At 48.3% G+C, this 18,323-nt stretch overlaps 3 protein-coding genes across 7 annotated transcripts; all 3 read right to left on the bottom strand.

The window, feature by feature from the left end:
- Positions 1 to 1,127: 1,127 nt before the first annotated feature.
- PIFO (primary cilia formation) lies at positions 1,128 to 4,121 on the bottom strand. Of its 5 annotated transcripts, none has more exons than XM_040535658.1 (7): positions 3,459 to 4,121; positions 3,271 to 3,340; positions 2,838 to 2,936; positions 2,453 to 2,578; positions 2,138 to 2,271; positions 1,751 to 1,877; positions 1,128 to 1,316 (listed from the first exon to the last, which is right to left on the bottom strand). In XM_040535658.1, the coding sequence occupies exons 1-7, from the start codon at positions 3,710 to 3,712 to the stop codon at positions 1,248 to 1,250; spliced, it is 879 nt and encodes a 292-aa protein (XP_040391592.1). In that variant the 5' UTR covers positions 3,713 to 4,121; the 3' UTR covers positions 1,128 to 1,247. The 5 variants fall into 5 exon arrangements, with proteins under 5 accessions (XP_040391592.1, XP_040391593.1, XP_040391595.1 ...); XM_040535659.1 differs by having other exon boundaries at positions 3,271 to 3,413; positions 3,556 to 4,121; XM_040535661.1 differs by having other exon boundaries at positions 3,271 to 3,413; positions 3,745 to 4,121.
- Positions 4,122 to 4,205: 84 nt separating this feature from the next.
- LOC121059179 (acidic mammalian chitinase-like) lies at positions 4,206 to 8,339 on the bottom strand. The gene is made up of 11 exons (XM_040535653.1): positions 8,267 to 8,339; positions 7,563 to 7,592; positions 6,514 to 6,715; positions 6,323 to 6,379; positions 6,058 to 6,223; positions 5,820 to 5,944; positions 5,609 to 5,732; positions 5,313 to 5,498; positions 5,040 to 5,159; positions 4,800 to 4,941; positions 4,206 to 4,583 (listed from the first exon to the last, which is right to left on the bottom strand). The coding sequence occupies exons 1-11, from the start codon at positions 8,289 to 8,291 to the stop codon at positions 4,318 to 4,320; spliced, it is 1,443 nt and encodes a 480-aa protein (XP_040391587.1). The 5' UTR covers positions 8,292 to 8,339; the 3' UTR covers positions 4,206 to 4,317.
- Positions 8,340 to 11,603: 3,264 nt separating this feature from the next.
- Positions 11,604 to 15,735, bottom strand: LOC121059081 (acidic mammalian chitinase-like). Its single transcript, XM_040535435.1, has 11 exons — positions 15,711 to 15,735; positions 15,450 to 15,479; positions 14,820 to 15,021; positions 13,979 to 14,035; positions 13,719 to 13,884; positions 13,481 to 13,605; positions 13,033 to 13,141; positions 12,718 to 12,903; positions 12,450 to 12,569; positions 12,210 to 12,351; positions 11,604 to 12,050 (listed from the first exon to the last, which is right to left on the bottom strand). The coding sequence occupies exons 1-11, from the start codon at positions 15,733 to 15,735 to the stop codon at positions 12,034 to 12,036; spliced, it is 1,179 nt and encodes a 392-aa protein (XP_040391369.1). The 3' UTR covers positions 11,604 to 12,033.
- Between the last annotated feature and the right edge of the window lie 2,588 nt (positions 15,736 to 18,323).

The following is an 18,323-nucleotide window of genomic DNA, read 5'->3' as shown; positions in this document are numbered from 1 at the left end:
CCCCTCCTTCGAGAGATTGCACCAAAAAGGGCAATTGAGAATCGACAACAACATCCCATTTTGACAGCTGCAGCTACAAAGCATCCTCTTGTGGTTGTGAGGGAAGGGGCCAATGTGCATCGAGAAGAAAGGCCTTGAGCAGCTGTTGCACTGTGTATGCAAGAGCACTTGAAGACCGAAAGTGGGAAATTGGAAGAATATGTTTTGTTTTTACAGTCAAAATTGGACTACAGGTGAAATTGCTGCAGGCACAGCTAAACAGACCCAGAAAATTTGAAAGCCTGCATTGTGATTGGTAGTTATATCGAGTACAAATATTGTGAGTTCTCAGTTTTCCCCTGAGATTGAATCCAGTCTGATCAGCGTGTGTGAAGGTAGGTTGCAAATATTTATAGAAATCCCTTCAGCCAGAGTTGTACATTACTGAGACACCTGAGGGTAAACACAAGGACCTTTCTGTTTCAGACTATATTTATTTTTGTGGCCAGATTCTTGATGAGCAGCATGTTGGTTGCTCGAGAACAGCTTCTTCTGTCCGTAGGGATGATGCTGGTCACGCACAAGTACATCTCACAGGCCACCTGGTCTGGCTGTTCTCAGCACAGTACTCTATACCCAGGATGTTTACTGTCTGCTAGTTTAATACAGTTGCTGGCTGTGCACAAAGCCATTCTACTGTTGTCCAACGTACCCTACGGCAGCACAGTAGTGGTGGCTGTACCGTGTACGACCCCACATTTCTCAGCTTTTCAGGCTGTGGCAATTTGTTCTGATCCATGGATGGGAAACCCCTCTGCGCAGCCTGGAGAGGAGGAGGTGGTGGCGAGGAGGCTGGGGAAGGCAGGTGGCAGCTGAGAGAAGTTAATTTTGTTCCTTTCTGGTGCCAGCAAGGGCTGGATTTGGGGGTAAAAGCCCCTTGTGGCAGGGGAGGCCATGTTAGGGCAGGTGGCTCCATGGGGTGTCTCCATTGCGACCTGCAGAAGATGGCTGCCGCCCCGCCTGGGCCAAAGGCTGAGGGAAGCGGGGCCAAGGGATGCTGAGCACCAGCATTGTCAGTACCAAACACCCTCAGGGGCAGGAGAGACCAGGCACCACACCAAGTAAGCACAATTAGCAACAAGAAATGCCTCTTTTTGAGCAGGTTTTATTAGGGAGGCAGGGTAGTGCAGGTGAACATCTCCACGAGCAGGTTGGGAGCTCGGAGCAGGCTGAGGGCCCTGCTGGATGTAACATGGCTGCTCCTCAGCTCAGCTCTCATACAAACTCAGGTAGGCCACGCGGTTCCGATGCTTGATGAATTCTCTGTCCACCATCAGCTGAAAGAAAACTAGTAGCTCTTAGATATTCGCAATGATGATTGCTGCAGAAAAGGAAGAAGTGAGGTGGTGCTGAGAACTGCAAGCTGGTTTTCCAGGCACTGTTCCTTTCCCTTAGCCAATGTTTTCACACTGGAAATGTTTGCTTTTCAGCAGAGCTGTGCAGAGAAGTCTGTCCTCTGATGCTCTCACTTTGTGGTTGGAAACTAAACTTCTAAAGCAAACTACGTAGTGTAGCTCTTTTTTTTGCAAACTGGCATTTTCTGACAGAAAAACACTTTCTATCTCATCTCCCTGGCTAGTTCAGCTACATACCCAGCAGGCCAGAAAGGAAAGGATGACAAGAGATAGTGCAAATGTGTTTAAGTAATCATCTGATTTCCTTTGTTGGAAGCACTGAACTGGGAATAACATCCCCTCATCCCTGTCCGTACCTTCTGTACCTCTGTTTTTAGCATCCTCTTTGCTGGCATTGGCACTAAAGACCAGTCTGGAGACCCAAACTTCATCGGCCAAGTGATCTTCTTGTGTAACTGCTTGTCTGTGTCATAAGTTCCAGGTCTAAAGAAAATAGGGACATAATATCTCATTTCTCATGTTTGTAATATGGAGAATTACCAGCCCTGCTTTGACCCAAGGGAGAAATGCCTGTTGTGGTCTTGTAGTCTTCATGCTAGGTTAAAGACTAAAGCAAAGGAGATTTTGAAGATAAAAAAACATTATTGGGAACTCAGTTACCTATTTCCCATTTGTGTCTTAGTATTTTTCTCCTCTAGTCTTTCTGATTATTATTAGAAGTGTAAGAAAATGAGTTATATTACCCAGGGAAAAGTTCTTTATTTGAAGGCTTATCTGGAAATCGTGATGTCTTAGTGGAAAATGGAGCACAGGAAGGCTGGCATTTTCGGTCTTTATTCCAGAATGACTGGTACATTCCTGGGCCGGGAGTCACAGTCTGTAAGAGAAAGAAATTTCAATATAGAAGATTTTGTTCTGCAAGCTATTCCTAAATGCTCTGAGCAGCATTTAAAGCCAGCCAGCTGGGCATTGCAGACCTGCTGTTCAATGCATGCCTTGGCTACCCTGATAGCATAAAGAAATCAGAACAGTTCAAATCTGCATTCTCTAATATTTACCCAGTATATTATGTGACATCTCGCCTGATATGGTGTTATTCTACAGAAGCCGGGCCAGAAAACATATTGGGTTTGTTGAGGTAGTACAGCTGAGTTCCATCCCTGATTTTGCCTCAATATGTACATCTATGTGTGTGTGACAGATACAAAGGAATGTGTACGTACAAATCCATAGGTCAGTGTTGCCAGAGCTTCAACGATTGGTGATCAGCCTCCAGGCTCAACACTTGCCGCTAGGCTATGTGTAGGGAGATCTATGACTACCATTATTTTAAGCTGGAGGCAACCCCAGCACACATGATCACAACTGATAGTCTGTGGTAGGATCAGCCTAAAATGTCTTGTAAAGCTGCAGCTCTGCCTCTTTGAAATGTGCTTTTCTTACCTGTGGCTCTGATATGAATCGCTGGGCTGTTCTAGCTCCTATCACGTAGCCTTTTGTGCTCAGTGTTTTTTTTCCCCATGAGTATCTGAGGCTGCTTGCCTGTGGTTCAAAAGTAAAAATATCTTACTAACATTTTTAAGACACCATTTGGATCAGGGGACTGGGAGAAGTACCTGAGCGGCAGATGTCATTCTTCTAATTTCTCACTAATGTAGAGTGCTAGGACAGCTGGAGCTTTGAGGACTGGTACATTTGGAAGGTAACTTTTCCAGAAGGGGAATTTATTTTTCAAGGTATATGTGCAAACCTTATACAATGGCTTTACAGGGCAGGCATGGGGTACTCTCTGTCTGGCTGGCTACAGTGCTAGTTTTCTTATAATGTGTGTCTTCTGTGAAGGAAAAGGTCTGAGAATAAAAGTCAAACAACTTACCTCTTGACTCTGGTAACAGCCTGGCCCAAGGAAGGGGTTTCCCTTGATGGCTCCTAGCTGGATCCCCAACCTGTCTGGGGCATGGTGGAGAGGAAATGTTTTCCGCTCTTGACAGGACCCAAATGAGATTCTCTTCTGCGCATCTGTGAGACGAGGAGAGGGAAATGCCAGCAGTGTGATTCACCCACCTGGAGATGACCACCTGCTGCTTTTCTTCCTTCTCAAGTATCCGCTGCTCCCTGAGGCCAGCTGTCCCCTTATCTCTCAGCTGGGAATTTTTCCCACCTCTGGATATCTGCGAGGGGCCTGCCCTTTGGATGTTCCCTGCTGCCACAAAGGCTTCTTTTTCCCCAGCCTGAGCAAAGAGGTGCCTAGCAGCAGGTTGTGGAGAAGATCGCTGGAGAAGCCTGGTGCTGCTGGAGAGACAAAGCCCTCGTGCCATAGACCCTCATGCCTGCATCTCGCAGGGCTCACCTCTGGGCTCCCTCTGTGCATCCATGCCACCAGTCAGACGGGTAAGGATGTCTGTGTACTGCAGTTGCTATAGACACGGGGAGGCCTGCTGGAGGGAACGCAGGCAATGGCAGCACCTGAAGGATGCATGAAAAAGAGGAGGTTTGATAAAAGCCTGGTGGGTTGCACTGTGTTGGCTCCTGCTCCCAGGAGCTGCCGTTTGCACAAAGTCAGTGGGGGAAGCAGCGTGTACGTAGGTTGTGCTGTCAGGACCCTCCTCTCCGTGTTCTCTCATGGAACAGCCTGATCTGCCCTGTTGTCTGCTCCCTGTCTTTTTCCCTGTGCCTGTCTGTCATGGTAAAACAGCAAGAAACTCCTGGAAAAAGTCATACAGGAATTAAGTCCACCGTGTGTAATCAGGCCTTCGAGGAACACAAGTGTAAATACAGAGAGAATCAGGGAGCATCAAAATATTAAGAGCGAGACGAGTTCAAGCAGTGCAGATTGCTCCTTTTGCAAAACACTTTATTTAATCACTGTTATTCCACAGAATTAGATGAGAGGGGTCTGTCTGCTGTGATCGACCTGGAGTCTTCATGCCCAGTTGCAGCAGGAGCAGCTGGGATCAAAGACCAGACCGGCCTGGCAGCTCTGCTCGTAGGTTTCACCGTTGTTGCAGTTGTAGAACTTGCTCTTGTTGGTCGGATCTGCATAGATGCCATTGGCCTTGCCAGCACAGAATCCGCTCCCACCAGTGCCACCAGTATTGCTACCTGAGCTCCCGCTCCCGCTGCCACTTCCACTTCCAGTGTTAGGAGCTGAAGTGATGGGAGGATTGGGTTGAGCCGGGGGCACGCAGCCTGAAATAAAAGCAGGACAGGGCTTGTGTTTGTGTTGCGGGTCTCTCAGCACTCCCCTTCCGCCACAGTCCCTTTTGGGGTGGTATCAGCAGAACAGCCATTAACCTTTGTTCCCCCAAGTCCCTAGAAATAAAGGTTCTCAGGCTGCTGAAGACCTGCATCAGCTGTGAGCTACGGGGTCCCCTCCCAGAAGACCACACGTCTCCAGTTACTCACTGCTGCTTTGCTGACCAAGAGCGTTCTTCAGGGTGGTAATCAGGGGATATTTGCCCTGTTTGCAGAAAGAGCCAGTGAAGTCATCCATATCAAGAGACCAAACCATGGCACCTCCATAGTTGTTCTTCTTCAGCCAGTCAATCTGTGTGGTGCAGGGACAGAAATCCCAATTAGTCCAAGAGCTGCTGTTGCAGAAGGGCTCCTGGAGTGTGATTAGTACAGCCGCACTCCCCACCATACCTTGATGTTGAAGCTCTTGATGTTGTCGTAGCCAACCCATTCGTTGCCCTTGTAGGCATAGGGCACGTCCTGGGGGGCATCCCAAGCCTGGGTGGCTCCAGAGTCCAGGAACGTGCAGATCTAGGAAAAAAGGGCAGAGAGTGGGAATTAAACAGGTGCCCTAGAAGGAAGGCAGTTGGAGTATTCCATGCATCCCCAGGATAAATATCCTTGCCAGGTAGTTTGAAGAGTGTGTGTGTTCTTATCTGCCTAGGTGTGAGGGAACACACATACCTCGTAGTAAGCCAAGAACCCAGCCTGCCTTGTGTAAGGTCCAGCAGGCCCAGGTCCCGATGTTGGTGCCCCAACAGCAGTGTCAGAGGGGTTCTGGAGGATGAAGTTATGTCCATAGGTGGGGAATCCAACAAGGAGCTTCTCAGCTGGGGCACCATTGCTCTTCCAGTAGTTCATAGCGTAGTCCTGTAAAAGAATATCACAGTTCAAGCCTGTGCCAGGATTTGTAGGCATGACGGTGAATTCTTAAAATTCTCATCAGTGATCTTTGAGAAAGAGTCACAAAGAGTACTTACAACATTGAAGTAGATGAGGTCACCAGTGTCAACAGGGCTTTTGTACAGCGGGCTGTTCTCCCCAGTCTTTCCATCCCAGGAGCCATGGAAGTCATAAGTCATCACATGGAAGTAGTCCAAGTACCTGACAGTTAATGACACAGTTTCCCTTAATCGTTGGAAGGAAGAGTACTTAAGTCACAGAAAGTGTACCTGGGGGCTTGCTACTCACTTGCCAAGCTCAGCGATCTCGTAGCCAGACTGAATGTTGGAAAGTCCTGCAGCGACAGCAGCGGTGAGCATGAGACGGGGTTTGCTAACCTGCTTGGCTTCCTGCTCAAAGGCGGCCAGCATTTCCTGGGGGATGCCAAGGAACAGGGCTCAGCGTGGGCTCTCGGAGCCCCCTGGACCTCCTCTGGTCTGAGCTGTGCAGAGCAGAGGCCTTGAGCAACCCCTTTGTGTCCCCTTACCTTCACCAGGACGGTGAAGAGACCCTTGTCCTGAGCCGGGCTGCCCCTGGAGCCAGGGTACTCCCAGTCAAGGTCCAGCCCATCAAACTGGTACTGGCGCAGGAATTTGATGACGGAATTGATGAAGGTCTGGCGGTTCTCCGGAGTGGAAACCATTGCGGAGAACCTAGGGAGCAGAGGAGGGCAGAGTTGGGGCTTGGTCGGGGCCTCTTTCCAGCTCTGCTTTCCAGTTTGCTGTTGTGGGACGGAGGTGGTTTGAACTTACTTGGCTGTCCCAAAATTCCATCCTCCCACTGCCAGGAGGGTCTTCAGATTTTCATTCCTGCAAAGATAAGGACACAAACATGTTTTGCTACAAAACACACTGTTGAATTGCCATTTCTGACTCTGCCTCTTCTCCTCAGCACCCTTTGCCCCGCAGGTTGCACTTCCATCACAGAGGGAATCAGCACGTACTTGTTTTTCAGGCCATTGAAGGATTTGTAGAGGGTCTCATCGTTCCATTCATAGGTTGTGATCTCATTGTTGGACATCCCAGCGAAGGCGTAGATCAGATGGTCACACAGGCATGGGTCGATGTTGTCTGGCATATATTTTCCCAGGCCAGGCCTGTACTGGGCCCAGTTGGTGAAGTAGCACGACAGCACATAGGCAGTGCCTGCAGACACGGAGGAGATGGGGCAGGGATTGAGGAGAGCAGAGGGCACGTGTCTGGGCGATGCAGATGGCCTCCTGTGCCTGCTGGCCAGGTAGCTAGCTGCACGAGGCCGCATTATTTCCTGTAACCATCCCTCAGTGCACACAGTAAAGGCAACAGTTCCCGGGGCTGCTCTTAGGTGCAAATTATGACCTAAGTGAAATGTGATCAGAAAAGATTGGGCAATGCTCCCTTGCAGGATGAGGAGTTCAGGGAAGTAGGACGGGGAAGTAGGCACCAGGCCTACTGTTTGTTTGGAAACTGGCTCTCCGTGGATCGTAATGCATCTCTTTCCTTCCTCCTTTGTTCCAGTAAATGCGCCCTCCTTGGAGCCTCTTGCACCCTGAACCTGATGAACTGGGGTAGTTGTGGCTGCCGAGTCTCCTCCCCAGACTGGATTTTTCCCCTTTAATGCCAGTAAGGCAGAGCAGAAGCAGAAGTGTACTCTGGTGAAGTGCCTGGAGGGAGGAAGCCTCGTTGTGTGCCTGCTGCTGCCTGCTCGCCCTGCCTCTGAAAGCTTCTGCCCAGCCCAAGCTGGCGGCTGTGCCCACGCTTCATTCAAGCTGAGCAGGACAGGGCTGCTAAGGGGAAACCTGCACAAAAGCAAGCAGCATATTTGCCCTTTAGGCTGAGCATGCCATGCTTCATAAAGCTTTTGTCCTCAAAGACACCCTCACTGCGTGCTGCCAGGTTCTGCTTCCTTCCCCCCTCTTGCAGAAGAGTTAGCTGGTGAGCCTGCTCCAGGGGCCTGTACATGCCGATGGTGCAAAGGGTTTGGTAGGGTTGTTTTGGGGTAGGGAGCACATACCTATCTGGGCGTTCAGCAGGAGGGCCAGACCTTTCAAGAAAGAAGCGTGGGATTAGTCTTTGAGAAGCAAGGTAATGCCTGAACTAGCAGAAACCCTTTGGTAGATAGATACATGGCAATGCAGACATTAAAGCTGCTCCTAACTCTGGGCCAAGTTTTGTTTCTCTTCATAAGGATCTTTGTGAGCCCAACATTTCCTCTGCCTCAGGTCAAGATTCATTCAGAGGGAAGCGAACACGCTGAAAAGCTTATGGTCATTAAAGGCTCAGTATGCTGCTGCTTTGATCAGCTGTGATTAGGCAACAGGTGATTTAAGGAGTTGTGGTGCCCCTGAGCATGGCTGAAACAGCAGAAACCAACAGGCATACACAGACAGTAATAACTCGTCTGTTAGCATGACAGAAGACGACAGCAGGGCAGTTTTGTTCCTCGTACTGTCATTTTTTTTGGCCCAATATCATGTTTCAATTAAATAAAGCAATTAAATAAAAAAATGCACATCTAAGGAAGGAGAAGAAATCAAGTTGAAAGTCACGACGCATTTAAAAATCCTGAAAATATGGTATTCATTTTTCTTTGAGAAAAAAAGAGAATGCAACATCTTTAACCCTAAAGGACCCCTTTTCTAACCCCCAGTATAACAGCGAGAGAGCCACAAATACTTGTCATGAAGGTAAAGAAGTAAGTCTGGAAGCAGGACTTACCGGTAAGCAGAGTGAGCTTGGCCATCTTGGACCAGAACTGATCCAGGGCAGGCTGCTTCCCACTTTTATACACTTCTCTAATTTCGTACAGGTCTCATGTCAACAATGATGCCCAACCATTACAGAAGTTGATAAAGTTAAAAAAGTATCAAAGAAAATGATACCAATACAATGGCCTTAACACTCTAGCAGAAAATATCAAGATTATCAGGCTGTACCGTTTTCTGGTGCTGCCAGAGTAGCTGAAGAACAAGATTAGATGGCTTTTCTTCTTCGAAATCGTGTTTGCAACGAGAGGCTTTGTGTCAATATTGGCAATCACGCAGGAATGGATGTCTGAAGTGTTCAACCTTGCATTGTCATTGTGTCTGCGCGGAGGCAACAGGTGGTGCCAAACCAAAGGTGTTTTGCAAGGGTTTTGTCTCCTTGGCTGCATCAGTCAGCGAGGCAGGTGGAGCGGGGCGTGGGCTCACAGCCGTGGGCTTTTTGGGGGCACAGGAACGGGGCTCACTTGGCGCAGCAAGCAGTCGTCCAGATGCCGGGGCTTTGTGGTCTGTGTTGTCCCTTGCCTATGCCCCTTAAGCTTGCTGTCAGTGCAGGGAAGTGGGTGGGCTTCGTGGTGTCCCAGCAGTAAAGCAAACCAAGTCAGCCTCTGCTGAGCACTTCTCCCACTTGCTGCTGGGCCCGTTGGTGTGGGCAAGTGAGCAAGGGCAGGTGAGAAGCCTTGCCTTGGCTTTCTGTGGAGCTCCTTAAGGTGAAATGGCCAGAATCTCTTACATTCTGCATGAGCTTGTCAGCAGTCATTGGCTGTTTTCTCTGCCCCGAGACATTACATAATCCCTGTTTTATGATGTGAAGGTGAATTTCCAGGCAGTCATTCAGACTTGGTGGAACGGGAGCCTGGAAAACACCCACAAGCCAGTCCTTATCATAAGCTGCTGCTGGAGCCACTGACCTGCAGATTAAAATGCATTAGAGCAACCCGTCAGGTTTTTTGCTTGCACTGGATGAGATATGGTGGATAATTAAAAAGACGACCATCCTCAAGGATTATTTTTCCAGTGTGTTTCTGAGCTGATAAGGTAACACAGTACAAACTCAATAAGAATAGATTTGTAATATTGCACCCTGAGTGACCTTTGGAGCCTTGCAGGTGAAGGTCTCTTATCTGCAGAAGTATGTTCCAGTGTGAAGAGGAAGGCACCTGCAGTGGATCAAAGAAGGTAATTTGTCTGCATATGGTGGTAACAAACGTCAGTTGGGCAAATCTTGGAATTTTTCTTTAGGAATTTTTCTGCCTTTTCTCCATCATAAGAAATGTAACATGCCATTGGTTCCTGTGGGAGTGGTAGCAGGCCTTGAGGAAGGGCAGAATTGGTCCCTGCCAGAGGGACTTTGCAGTCACAGTAAAAGTGTGGACTATTCAGACAGAGACCTTGCATATTATTCCTGTAGCTGAAGTGTTGGGTTCCAGAGAGATCCAGAAATCTGGATTGTTTCTGCTTTAGTTTCAGTTCATACACTAATGACAATTGTCATTATGGTCATTCAGTGACTATGCTAGGATTAAGTCTGTCTGCCCTTCAACTGCCTGGACTCTTGAATGATGGAAAAGAGACAAGGATTTTCATGTTTTCTCCACCTGAACAATGCCCAGGTGTCGCCATCCTGCTGTTCAGCTCCAGGTTCTTTACTCTTTCTTCCCTTTTCAGGCCCAGAGGTTTGCAGGGTTGGGCACGGCACTTGCACAGTCTTGTATCCATCTGCTGTGAGATGCTTCTGGAAAGTGACTCTCAGCAAACTCTCTAACACCTGCAGTATTCCAGGAAGATCTTAACCATCCTGGCCTTGTGTACAAGAGGCACTGCTTCAGAGATGTTGTTTTGTTCCACCTGCCCTTGCCAGTGAGATTAGGCAGGTCAGTGGGGAAGGCTTAAGCAGGGAGAAAAGTAAAGGCCAGTGGAATGGCACCGTGGATTTAGGTAAATATACCCTGTCCTAACCCTTATCTGGACACAGAGGTGTGGATATCAACCCCCTGATACAGGGAGGTTGGAGATGACAGCCCATACAGGCATTTGTGCCCATGGAAATATTTCGCTGGGCAAGTGTGGTGTCAGCAGGGCATGGCCTGGGTGGCTTTCCATGCAAAGTGGGGCTGCTTTTGGTCACCTTTGCTAGGCAAAGATGCTGTTGAGCTAGTATAAATGCATTCTGGACTTATTTCTTGGACGTGAGAAGCCACATAATATTGCCAATGAAAATTTGGGCATAGTTCTGCCTGCTTTCAGCTCCTGCTCTGAATTTCCTCCCTGCAGGCAGACAGCTCAGTTTTCCAGCTCTCTCTCTGCTTCTCAGAGTCTGCTTTTAAAAAATCCCTCATGACCAGTGAAGGTAAGGGCAAAAAGCTGGTGTAGCCGATGTGCACAAGGCATGGAAGGGTTTTGAGGTACTTTTCTGCATCTCTGCACATCGGAGGGAGCTGTAATGAAAGCCAAACGTGCTGAAGTGCAGCAGGGGCTGACGTGCCCTTGGGCAGAAGGTCCCACAGGGCTGCTGCAGTGTTTCAGTTCTGCTTCTCACGGGGAGCTGAAGTGATGTGGGCAGCTGAAGTGCCACGCATGAGTGAACTGCAGCCCTGGCACATGTGAACGAAAGGTGTCTGTGGTGGGAATGGCCTATGAACGCTTGCAGGGCTCTGGCTCTGCTATTTTGAAGCATGTTCTCCTGACCAGTGACCCAGTATGAAACAGCAGGCTGCTCTTGCTCCTGTTGCATAGCCTTTTTTGCTCTTTGATTTGTTTTCAAGAGTTTCTGAGACTCCTTTCCTGCATCTAAGAGCAGAAACCTCTTACTGACATTTTTAAGGCACTATTTGCATCGTGGAAGGGCAGTAAGTTCCTGAGCAGCAGAAGAGGTTTGTCTTGGGGCACAAGGCTCCTTGTGCCTCAGGCCATACAGTGGATTTTTGGGGCTCAAAGACACATCAGGACTCCGTGGGAGCTCATATGTGCCCATTCCTGCAGTAGGAGGGGAATTGCTGCAGCTGTCTCAAGGCCAGAGCACTAGGGCTGTGAGACCCTTGAAAGCCATTTCCTTTGCAGGGTGACTTTTCCAGGAGGAGAATGCTTTTCTCCTAGACAACAGCAAAGGCTTTGCACAAGGGCTCTTGGAGAGGTGTGCTCCTGGCTGTGTTACTGCCACCTTTGCGTGGGTGCTCCCTGGTGGCAGAGCCTGGTCTGCCCTGCCCTCTCTGCTTTCTTCCCCTCTGACTGACTGCCCCGCTGGGAAAGCAAGAAAGCCCTGGAAAACGCCTGCCTAGGGCTCTTCAAATGCTGCTTGAGGATTCAGGCCCTTCCCTGAGCATGGATGTACGTATTGGGAGAGAGTCAGGGAGCATCACAATATGAAGAGCAAGATGAGTCAATACAGTGGATTGTTGCTTTTGCAAAATGCTTTATTTAATCATTGTTATTCCATAGAATTAGATCAGAGGGGTCTGTCTGCTGTGACAGAACTGGAGTCTTCATGCCCAGCTGCAGCAGGAACAGATGGTATTATTCACAATGTCTGCCTAGAAATTTTGCAAATAACTTTTTTGATGTTCAAACATTGGTACAAGCTGCTCTTATCGGATAGGTCTGGATGGCTTTACCAGCAGAGAAGCCACTCACACCACAGCCATTGGAATTGCTACTCCAGCTCGTGCTCACGCACCCGTTTCAACTTCCAGTGTTAGGAGCTGCAGGGACTTGAGGACTGGACTGTCAATAAGCTGTGCAGCCTGAAATGAAAGCAACAAGGAGGTTTCCTTTTTGAATATATTATATTTCTGTTGGTATTCTCTCCCTTCCCTCCTTTCATTGTCCCACAGTGCTATGAGCACACCACCTTTTGTTGCTTACATAATTTCCATGAACCCCACACTACCCAAGTTACTCACTGCTGCTTTGCTGACCAAGAGCATTCTTCAGAGTGTTGATCAGGGGATATTTGCCCTGTTTGCAGAAAGAGCCAGTGAAGTCATCCAGATCAATGGTCCAAACCATAGCACCTCCATAGTTATTGCTCTTCAGCCAGTTAGCCTGTGTAGTGCCAGGACAGAAATCCCAATTAGTCCAAGAGCTGCTGTTGCAGAAGGGCTCCTGGAGTGTGATTAGTACAGCCGCACTCCCCACCGTACCTTGATGTTGAAGCTCTTGATGTTGTCGTAGCCAACCCATTCGTTGCCCTTGTAGGCATAGGGCACGTCCTGGGGGGCATCCCAAGCCTGGGTGGCTCCAGAGTCCAGGAACGTGCAGATCTAGGAAAAAAGGGCAGAGAGTGGGAATTAAACAGGTGCCCTAGAAGGAAGGGCAGTTGGAATGGATCCCCAGGATAAAAATTCTTTGCCAGGTAGTTTGAAGAGTGTGTGTGTTCTTGTCTGCCTAGGTGTGAGGGAACACACATACCTCGTAGTAAGCCAGCAGCCCAGCCTCCTTTGTGTAAGGTCCAGCAGGCCCAGGTCCCGATGTCAGTGCCCCGAGAGCTGTGTTAGATGGGTTCTGGAGGATGAAGTTATGTCCATAGGTGGGGAATCCAACAAGGAGCTTCTCAGCTGGGGCACCATTGCTCTTCCAGTAGTTCATAGCGTAGTCCTGTAAAAGAATATCACAGTTCAAGCCTGTGCCAGGCTTCCTAGGATGGTTGGTGGATTCTTAAAACTCTCCTCAGTGGTTCACTGTGTTCACAGTGATCTGTGGGACAGACTCCCAAACTGTACTTACGACACTAAGGTAGGCATTGCCGTCACTATACAGCGGGCTGTTCTCCCCAGTCTTTCCATCCCAGGAGCTATAGAAGTCATAAGTCATCACATGGAAGTAGTCCAGGTACCTGTGAACGTTGCATGCGTCGGTGTCCTGGCCAGCTCATTCACCCAGACCGGGAGGTTCCTTTAGTCTTGGTCACTGATCCCCCAACATCTCTGGCTGTGTCCCCACTTTCTGCAGACCACGTTTCTCCAAGGCCTCTTTGGAGCAAGCCTTCTAAGGGTGGGGACGAGTCTCTCCTCCAGAGGAGTTCTCACCCTGCATAAAGTGTGGGGGCTCCGCAGGCAGTGGGGTTGGTTTCTGCCAGCTAATGGCAGTGTCCCTTAATTGCTGGAAGGGAGAGCACTGGAAGGAATGGCCTGAAGGAGGTCACACAAGGTGTACCTGGGGGCTTGCTACTCACTTGCCGAGCTCAGTGATCTCGTAGCCAGACTGAATGTTGGAAAGTCCTGCAGCAGCAGCAGCGGTGAGCATGAGACGGGGTTTGCTAACCTGCTTGGCTTCCTGCTCAAAGGCGGCCAGCATTTCCTGGGGGATGCCAAGGAACAGGGCTCAGCGTGGACTCTCGGAGCCCCCTGGACCTCCTCTGGTCTGAGCTGTGCAGAGCAGAGGCCTTGAGCAACCCCTTTGTGTCCCCTTACCTTCACCAGGACGGTTAAGAGACCCTTGTCCTGAGCCGGGCTGCCCCTGGAGCCAGGGTACTCCCAGTCAAGGTCCAGCCCATCAAACTGGTACTGGCGCAGGAATTTGATGATGGAATTGATGAAGGTCTGGCGGTTCTCCGGAGTGGAAACCATTGCGGAGAACCTAGGGAGCAGAGGAGGGAAGGGCTGGAGCTTGGGCCTCTTTCCAGCTCTGCTTTCCAGTTTGCTGTTGTGGGACGGAGGTGGTTTGAACTTACTTGGCTGTCCCAAAATTCCATCCTCCCACTGCCAGGAGGGTCTTCAGATTTTCATTCCTGCAAAGATAAGGACACAAACATGTTTTGCTACAAAACACACTGTTGAATTGCCATTTCTGACTCTGCCTCTTCTCCTCAGCACCCTTTGCCCCGCAGGTTGCACTTCCATCACAGAGGGAATCAGCACGTACTTGTTTTTCAGGCCATTGAAGGATTTGTAGAGGGTCTCATCGTTCCATTCATAGGTTGTGATCTCATTGTTGGACATCCCAGCGAAGGCGTAGATCAGATGGTCACACAGGCATGGGTCGATGTTGTCTGGCATATATTTTCCCAGGCCAGGCCTGTACTGGGCCCAGTTGGTGAAGTAGCACGACAGCACATAGGCAGTGCCTGCAGACACGGAGGAGATGGGGCAGGGATTGAGGAGAGCAGAGGGCACGTGTCTGGGCGATGCAGATGGCCTCCTGTGCCTGCTGGCCAGGTAGCTAGCTGTACGAGGCCGCATTATTTCCTGTAACCATCCCTCAGTGCACACAGTAAAGGCAACAGTTCCCGGGGCTGCTCTTAGGTGCAAATTATGACCTAAGTGAAATGTGATCAGAAAAGATTGGGCAATGCTCCCTTGCAGGATGAGGAGTTCAGGGAAGTAGGACGGGGAAGTAGGCACCAGGCCTACTGTTTGTTTGGAAACTGGCTCTCCGTGGATCGTAATGCATCTCTTTCCTTTCTCCTTTGCTACAAAACACACTGTTGAATTGCCATTTCTGACTCTGCCTCTTCTCCTCAGCACCCCTCGCCCCATAGGTTGCACTGCCATCGCTCAGCTCTCAGCACATACTGGTTTTTCAGGCCGTTGAAGGATCTGTAGAGGGTCTCATTGTTCCATTCAATGGTCGTGATCTCGTTGTTGGACATCCCAGCGAAGGCATAGATCAGATGGTCACACAGGCATGGGTCGATGTTGTCAACCGTGAAGCACCCCAGGCCAGGCCTGTACTGGGCCCAGTTGGTGAAGTAGCACGACAGCACATAGGCAGTGCCTGCAGAGACACGGAGGAGATGGGGCAGGTCTGGGCTGCACTGCAGAAAAGCTAGTAACTTAAAACAAATTATTGTAACTAGATCTCATTAGAAATGATTGGGCAATGCTCCCTTGCAGGGTGAGGAGTTTGGAGAAAGTGAAGTAGGCCTGGTTATCCTTCTGGGAACTGCCTCCCTAATAATAATAATGTATTTTTTTTCTTCCTCACTTGTCCCCTGAAACTCATGAATCGGGGTGGTTGTAGCCACCGAGTCTCTTCCCCAAACTTTCTCCTTTGCTGCCAGGTAAGGAAGAGCAGAAGCAGAAGGGATGCTGCCAGAAGGAAGAAAGCTGTTGGTGTTTCTGCTGTACTTTCTGCTTGACCTGCCTGTGTATGTCCATGCCGAAAAGAATTTGGTGACTTGTTTCAGGGAAAAAAGCACATACCTATCTGGGCGTTCAGTAGCAGGGCCAGACCTTTGAGGAAGAGAAAAAAGAAAAAAAGTGATTAGTGTTTGTTTTTGGAAATACAAAGCTCTTGGGCAGGACTGGACTGTCCTGCAGGTTGCTGCTATGTCTTTTCATTTGAAAGGAGTGGTCAGAGACTTGAATTCCAAAGAACTTCTTTTCTAACCGCCAGTATAACACCAAGAGAGCCACAAATACTTGTCACGAAGGTAAAGAAGTAAGTTGGGAAGCAGGACTTACCGGTAAGCAGAGTGAGCTTGGCCATCTTTGACCAGAACTGATCTGGGGCTGGCTGCTTCCCACTTTTATACCCTTCTCTAATTTCGTACAAGTCTTGTGTCAACAAAAATGCCCAACCATTACCCAAGTTGATAAAAGTATCACAAAAATGATACCAATACCTTAAGGCTCCATCAGGAGGCACGACGATTATCAGGCTGTGCCATTTTGTGGTGCTGCCAGAGCAGTTGAAGAACAAGATTAGATGGCTTTTCTTCTTCGAAATCGTGTTTGCAACGAGAGGCTTTGTGTCAATATTGGCAATCACACAGGAATGGATGTCTGAAGTGTTCAACCTTGCGTTGTCATTGTGTCTGCATGGAGGCAACAGGCGGTGCCAAACCAAAGGTGTTTTGCAAGGGTTTTGTCTCCTTGGCTGCAGCAGTCAGCAAGGCAGGTGGAGCGGGGCTTGGGCTCACAGCCGTGGGCTTTTTGGGGGAACAGAGGAACGGGGCTCACTTGGTGTAGCAAGCCATTGTCCCGACGCCGGGGGCTTTGTGGTCTGCGCTGTCTCCTGCCCATGCCCCTTAAGCTTGCTGTCAGTGCAGGGAAGTGGAGTGGGCTTTGTGGTGTCCCAGCAGTAAAGCAAACCAAGTCAGCCTCTGCTGAGCACTTCTCCCACTTGCTGCTGGGCCCGTTGGTGTGGGCAAGTGAGCAAGGGCAGGTGAGAAGTGTGCTTTAACAAAGTGCCTCCAACAGTTCATGTACTGCTGGCTCAAAAGTGAATGTTTAGCACCCTGATGAGCAAACACAGCAGTGTCTTGCCAAGATCATTTTCTTCAGGGCGAAGTGTTATTTCTTGGAGGTCAAGCACTAGGAGAGAGAGCCCAGGGACAGAACATTTTTCAGGGCATATTAATACAACTTTACCTGTATCATAGAGGACTTCAGATTACCATAGAAGCAAGTATAGGCATTGCTAACTTCTGTGTTCAGACTTTTTTCTCTTTAACTCTGGATAGGTTCCTAGCAGTGGAGTATTTTCTCTCTCATCTCTTTTTATAGTTTTTTAATACGAATAATAGGAAGCTTTTCAGAATCGCAAACAGCCACTTGAAGCTAGTTTGCTGAAAGTGTCTGATGAAGAAAAGGACAATGTGAGGAGGGAAAACAGAGCTTAGCTCTTCCAGCCTGCTTGCCAAATTTTTCCTCCGTTTCTTGGGAGAGTCATTTAATCCTATGCATAAATTCTCTTTAATGGGCTGGAAACCAAAAAAGTAGTGTATGAAGGAAATAGTGATGATTAGTTTTTTAGTGTGAAGCACTTTGAGGGTGTTAGAAATGATCTGCTGCTATGGTAAAATATAATAAATGTTTTCTTTGAAACCTGTGCTCTGTACTTGGCTGGTTAGTACTTTCTGATATGCTCCGCAAGCTCTGTATGGGAACCTCATTTCCTTATGAACTATAAGCTTTGACTCTCCTGAGAAATCATCCCACCCTCTCACTTAGCATACCGTACACTCTTCTGTGATAATAGCAGCATTACTTATCAGCTCTTTCATTTTTATCAGCTAGCTTCATGAAAAGTTCTCACTGCCAAAGGATCACCTAATTCCATGAACTAAACAAAGGAAGAAATTGAGCTAAAGGAAGAGGTTTCCCTTCATATGCAGATGCTCAGTTTGCAATTAAGTGCACCTTGAAAGCACTGCAGGAGCAATAAAAGCATAAAAGCAAACTAAAAGAATCATCGTGTAGTTTTAACTAAGGAGAGTATCTTCTTCCGGAAGAAATCTTAGACAAGAATCTTGGAAAGTCAGTGGTTTGGTACTATCAGCAATTAAAATATCCAACAGTAGGTGTCAATGTTGCTTGCTTTTCCTAGTCCTGTAGATGGAGTGCTTTTCTAGCAGTCTTCTGATAACATTTCAAGAAGAAATGCGCTTGCAGGCCAAAAGGTTAGTTGCTGCTCCTCTTTGTTTCATCATGAATAGAGATCTGAGATCAACAATAGAGGTCTGAGATCAACATAAAATTGGAGCGCTTCCTTCTCTGTATGGAAAAGTAACAAGGATAAAGGCAAGTTTTTGTTCAGTTCACTTCTCCAGAACTGTATAACCTGCATAAGACAAGACTGTCTTATGTGAAAAAGTGAAATATTAAACACATCTATCCAAACTAGCCTAAGCTTGAGACGTGTCAGGATGCCTTTTAAGATACTAGTCATTGTGTTGGTATGTCCATTAATCTTATCCCCATGGCCTCAGCAGGGTATTGATAAATCTATATTTTTGGCTATCTTACCTGTTTAAATCACCTGCTTATATCTCTAACAAATAATTTAGGCTCACTTTCTGTCTCTTCTGCCTTTCCCTACCAACACAGTAAATATTTACTGCGGGGAAAACTGGGCCTGACCGGTCAGATTAAAGACTGAAATTCTGTGTTCCCTGATTCCATGTTATGTGTGTGCAGTCTTTACAACATGTCTAGATTTATTCAAGTGGCTTTGGGTGAAACCGGTCTAAATTGTGTGTGGCCTTGGCACATGTCCCTTATTAACTGCTACAATAAGAAGATTTCAAACCATCTTTGATGTGTTTATGGTTCCCAAGCCTTTCCTTTCTATTG

Source organism: Cygnus olor, chromosome 24 (genome assembly GCF_009769625.2).
Source record: "Cygnus olor isolate bCygOlo1 chromosome 24, bCygOlo1.pri.v2, whole genome shotgun sequence".
Taxonomy (NCBI): domain Eukaryota; kingdom Metazoa; phylum Chordata; class Aves; order Anseriformes; family Anatidae; genus Cygnus; species Cygnus olor.
Note: the sequence above shows the minus strand (reverse complement) of the source record. Positions and strands in the feature narration are given on the sequence as shown.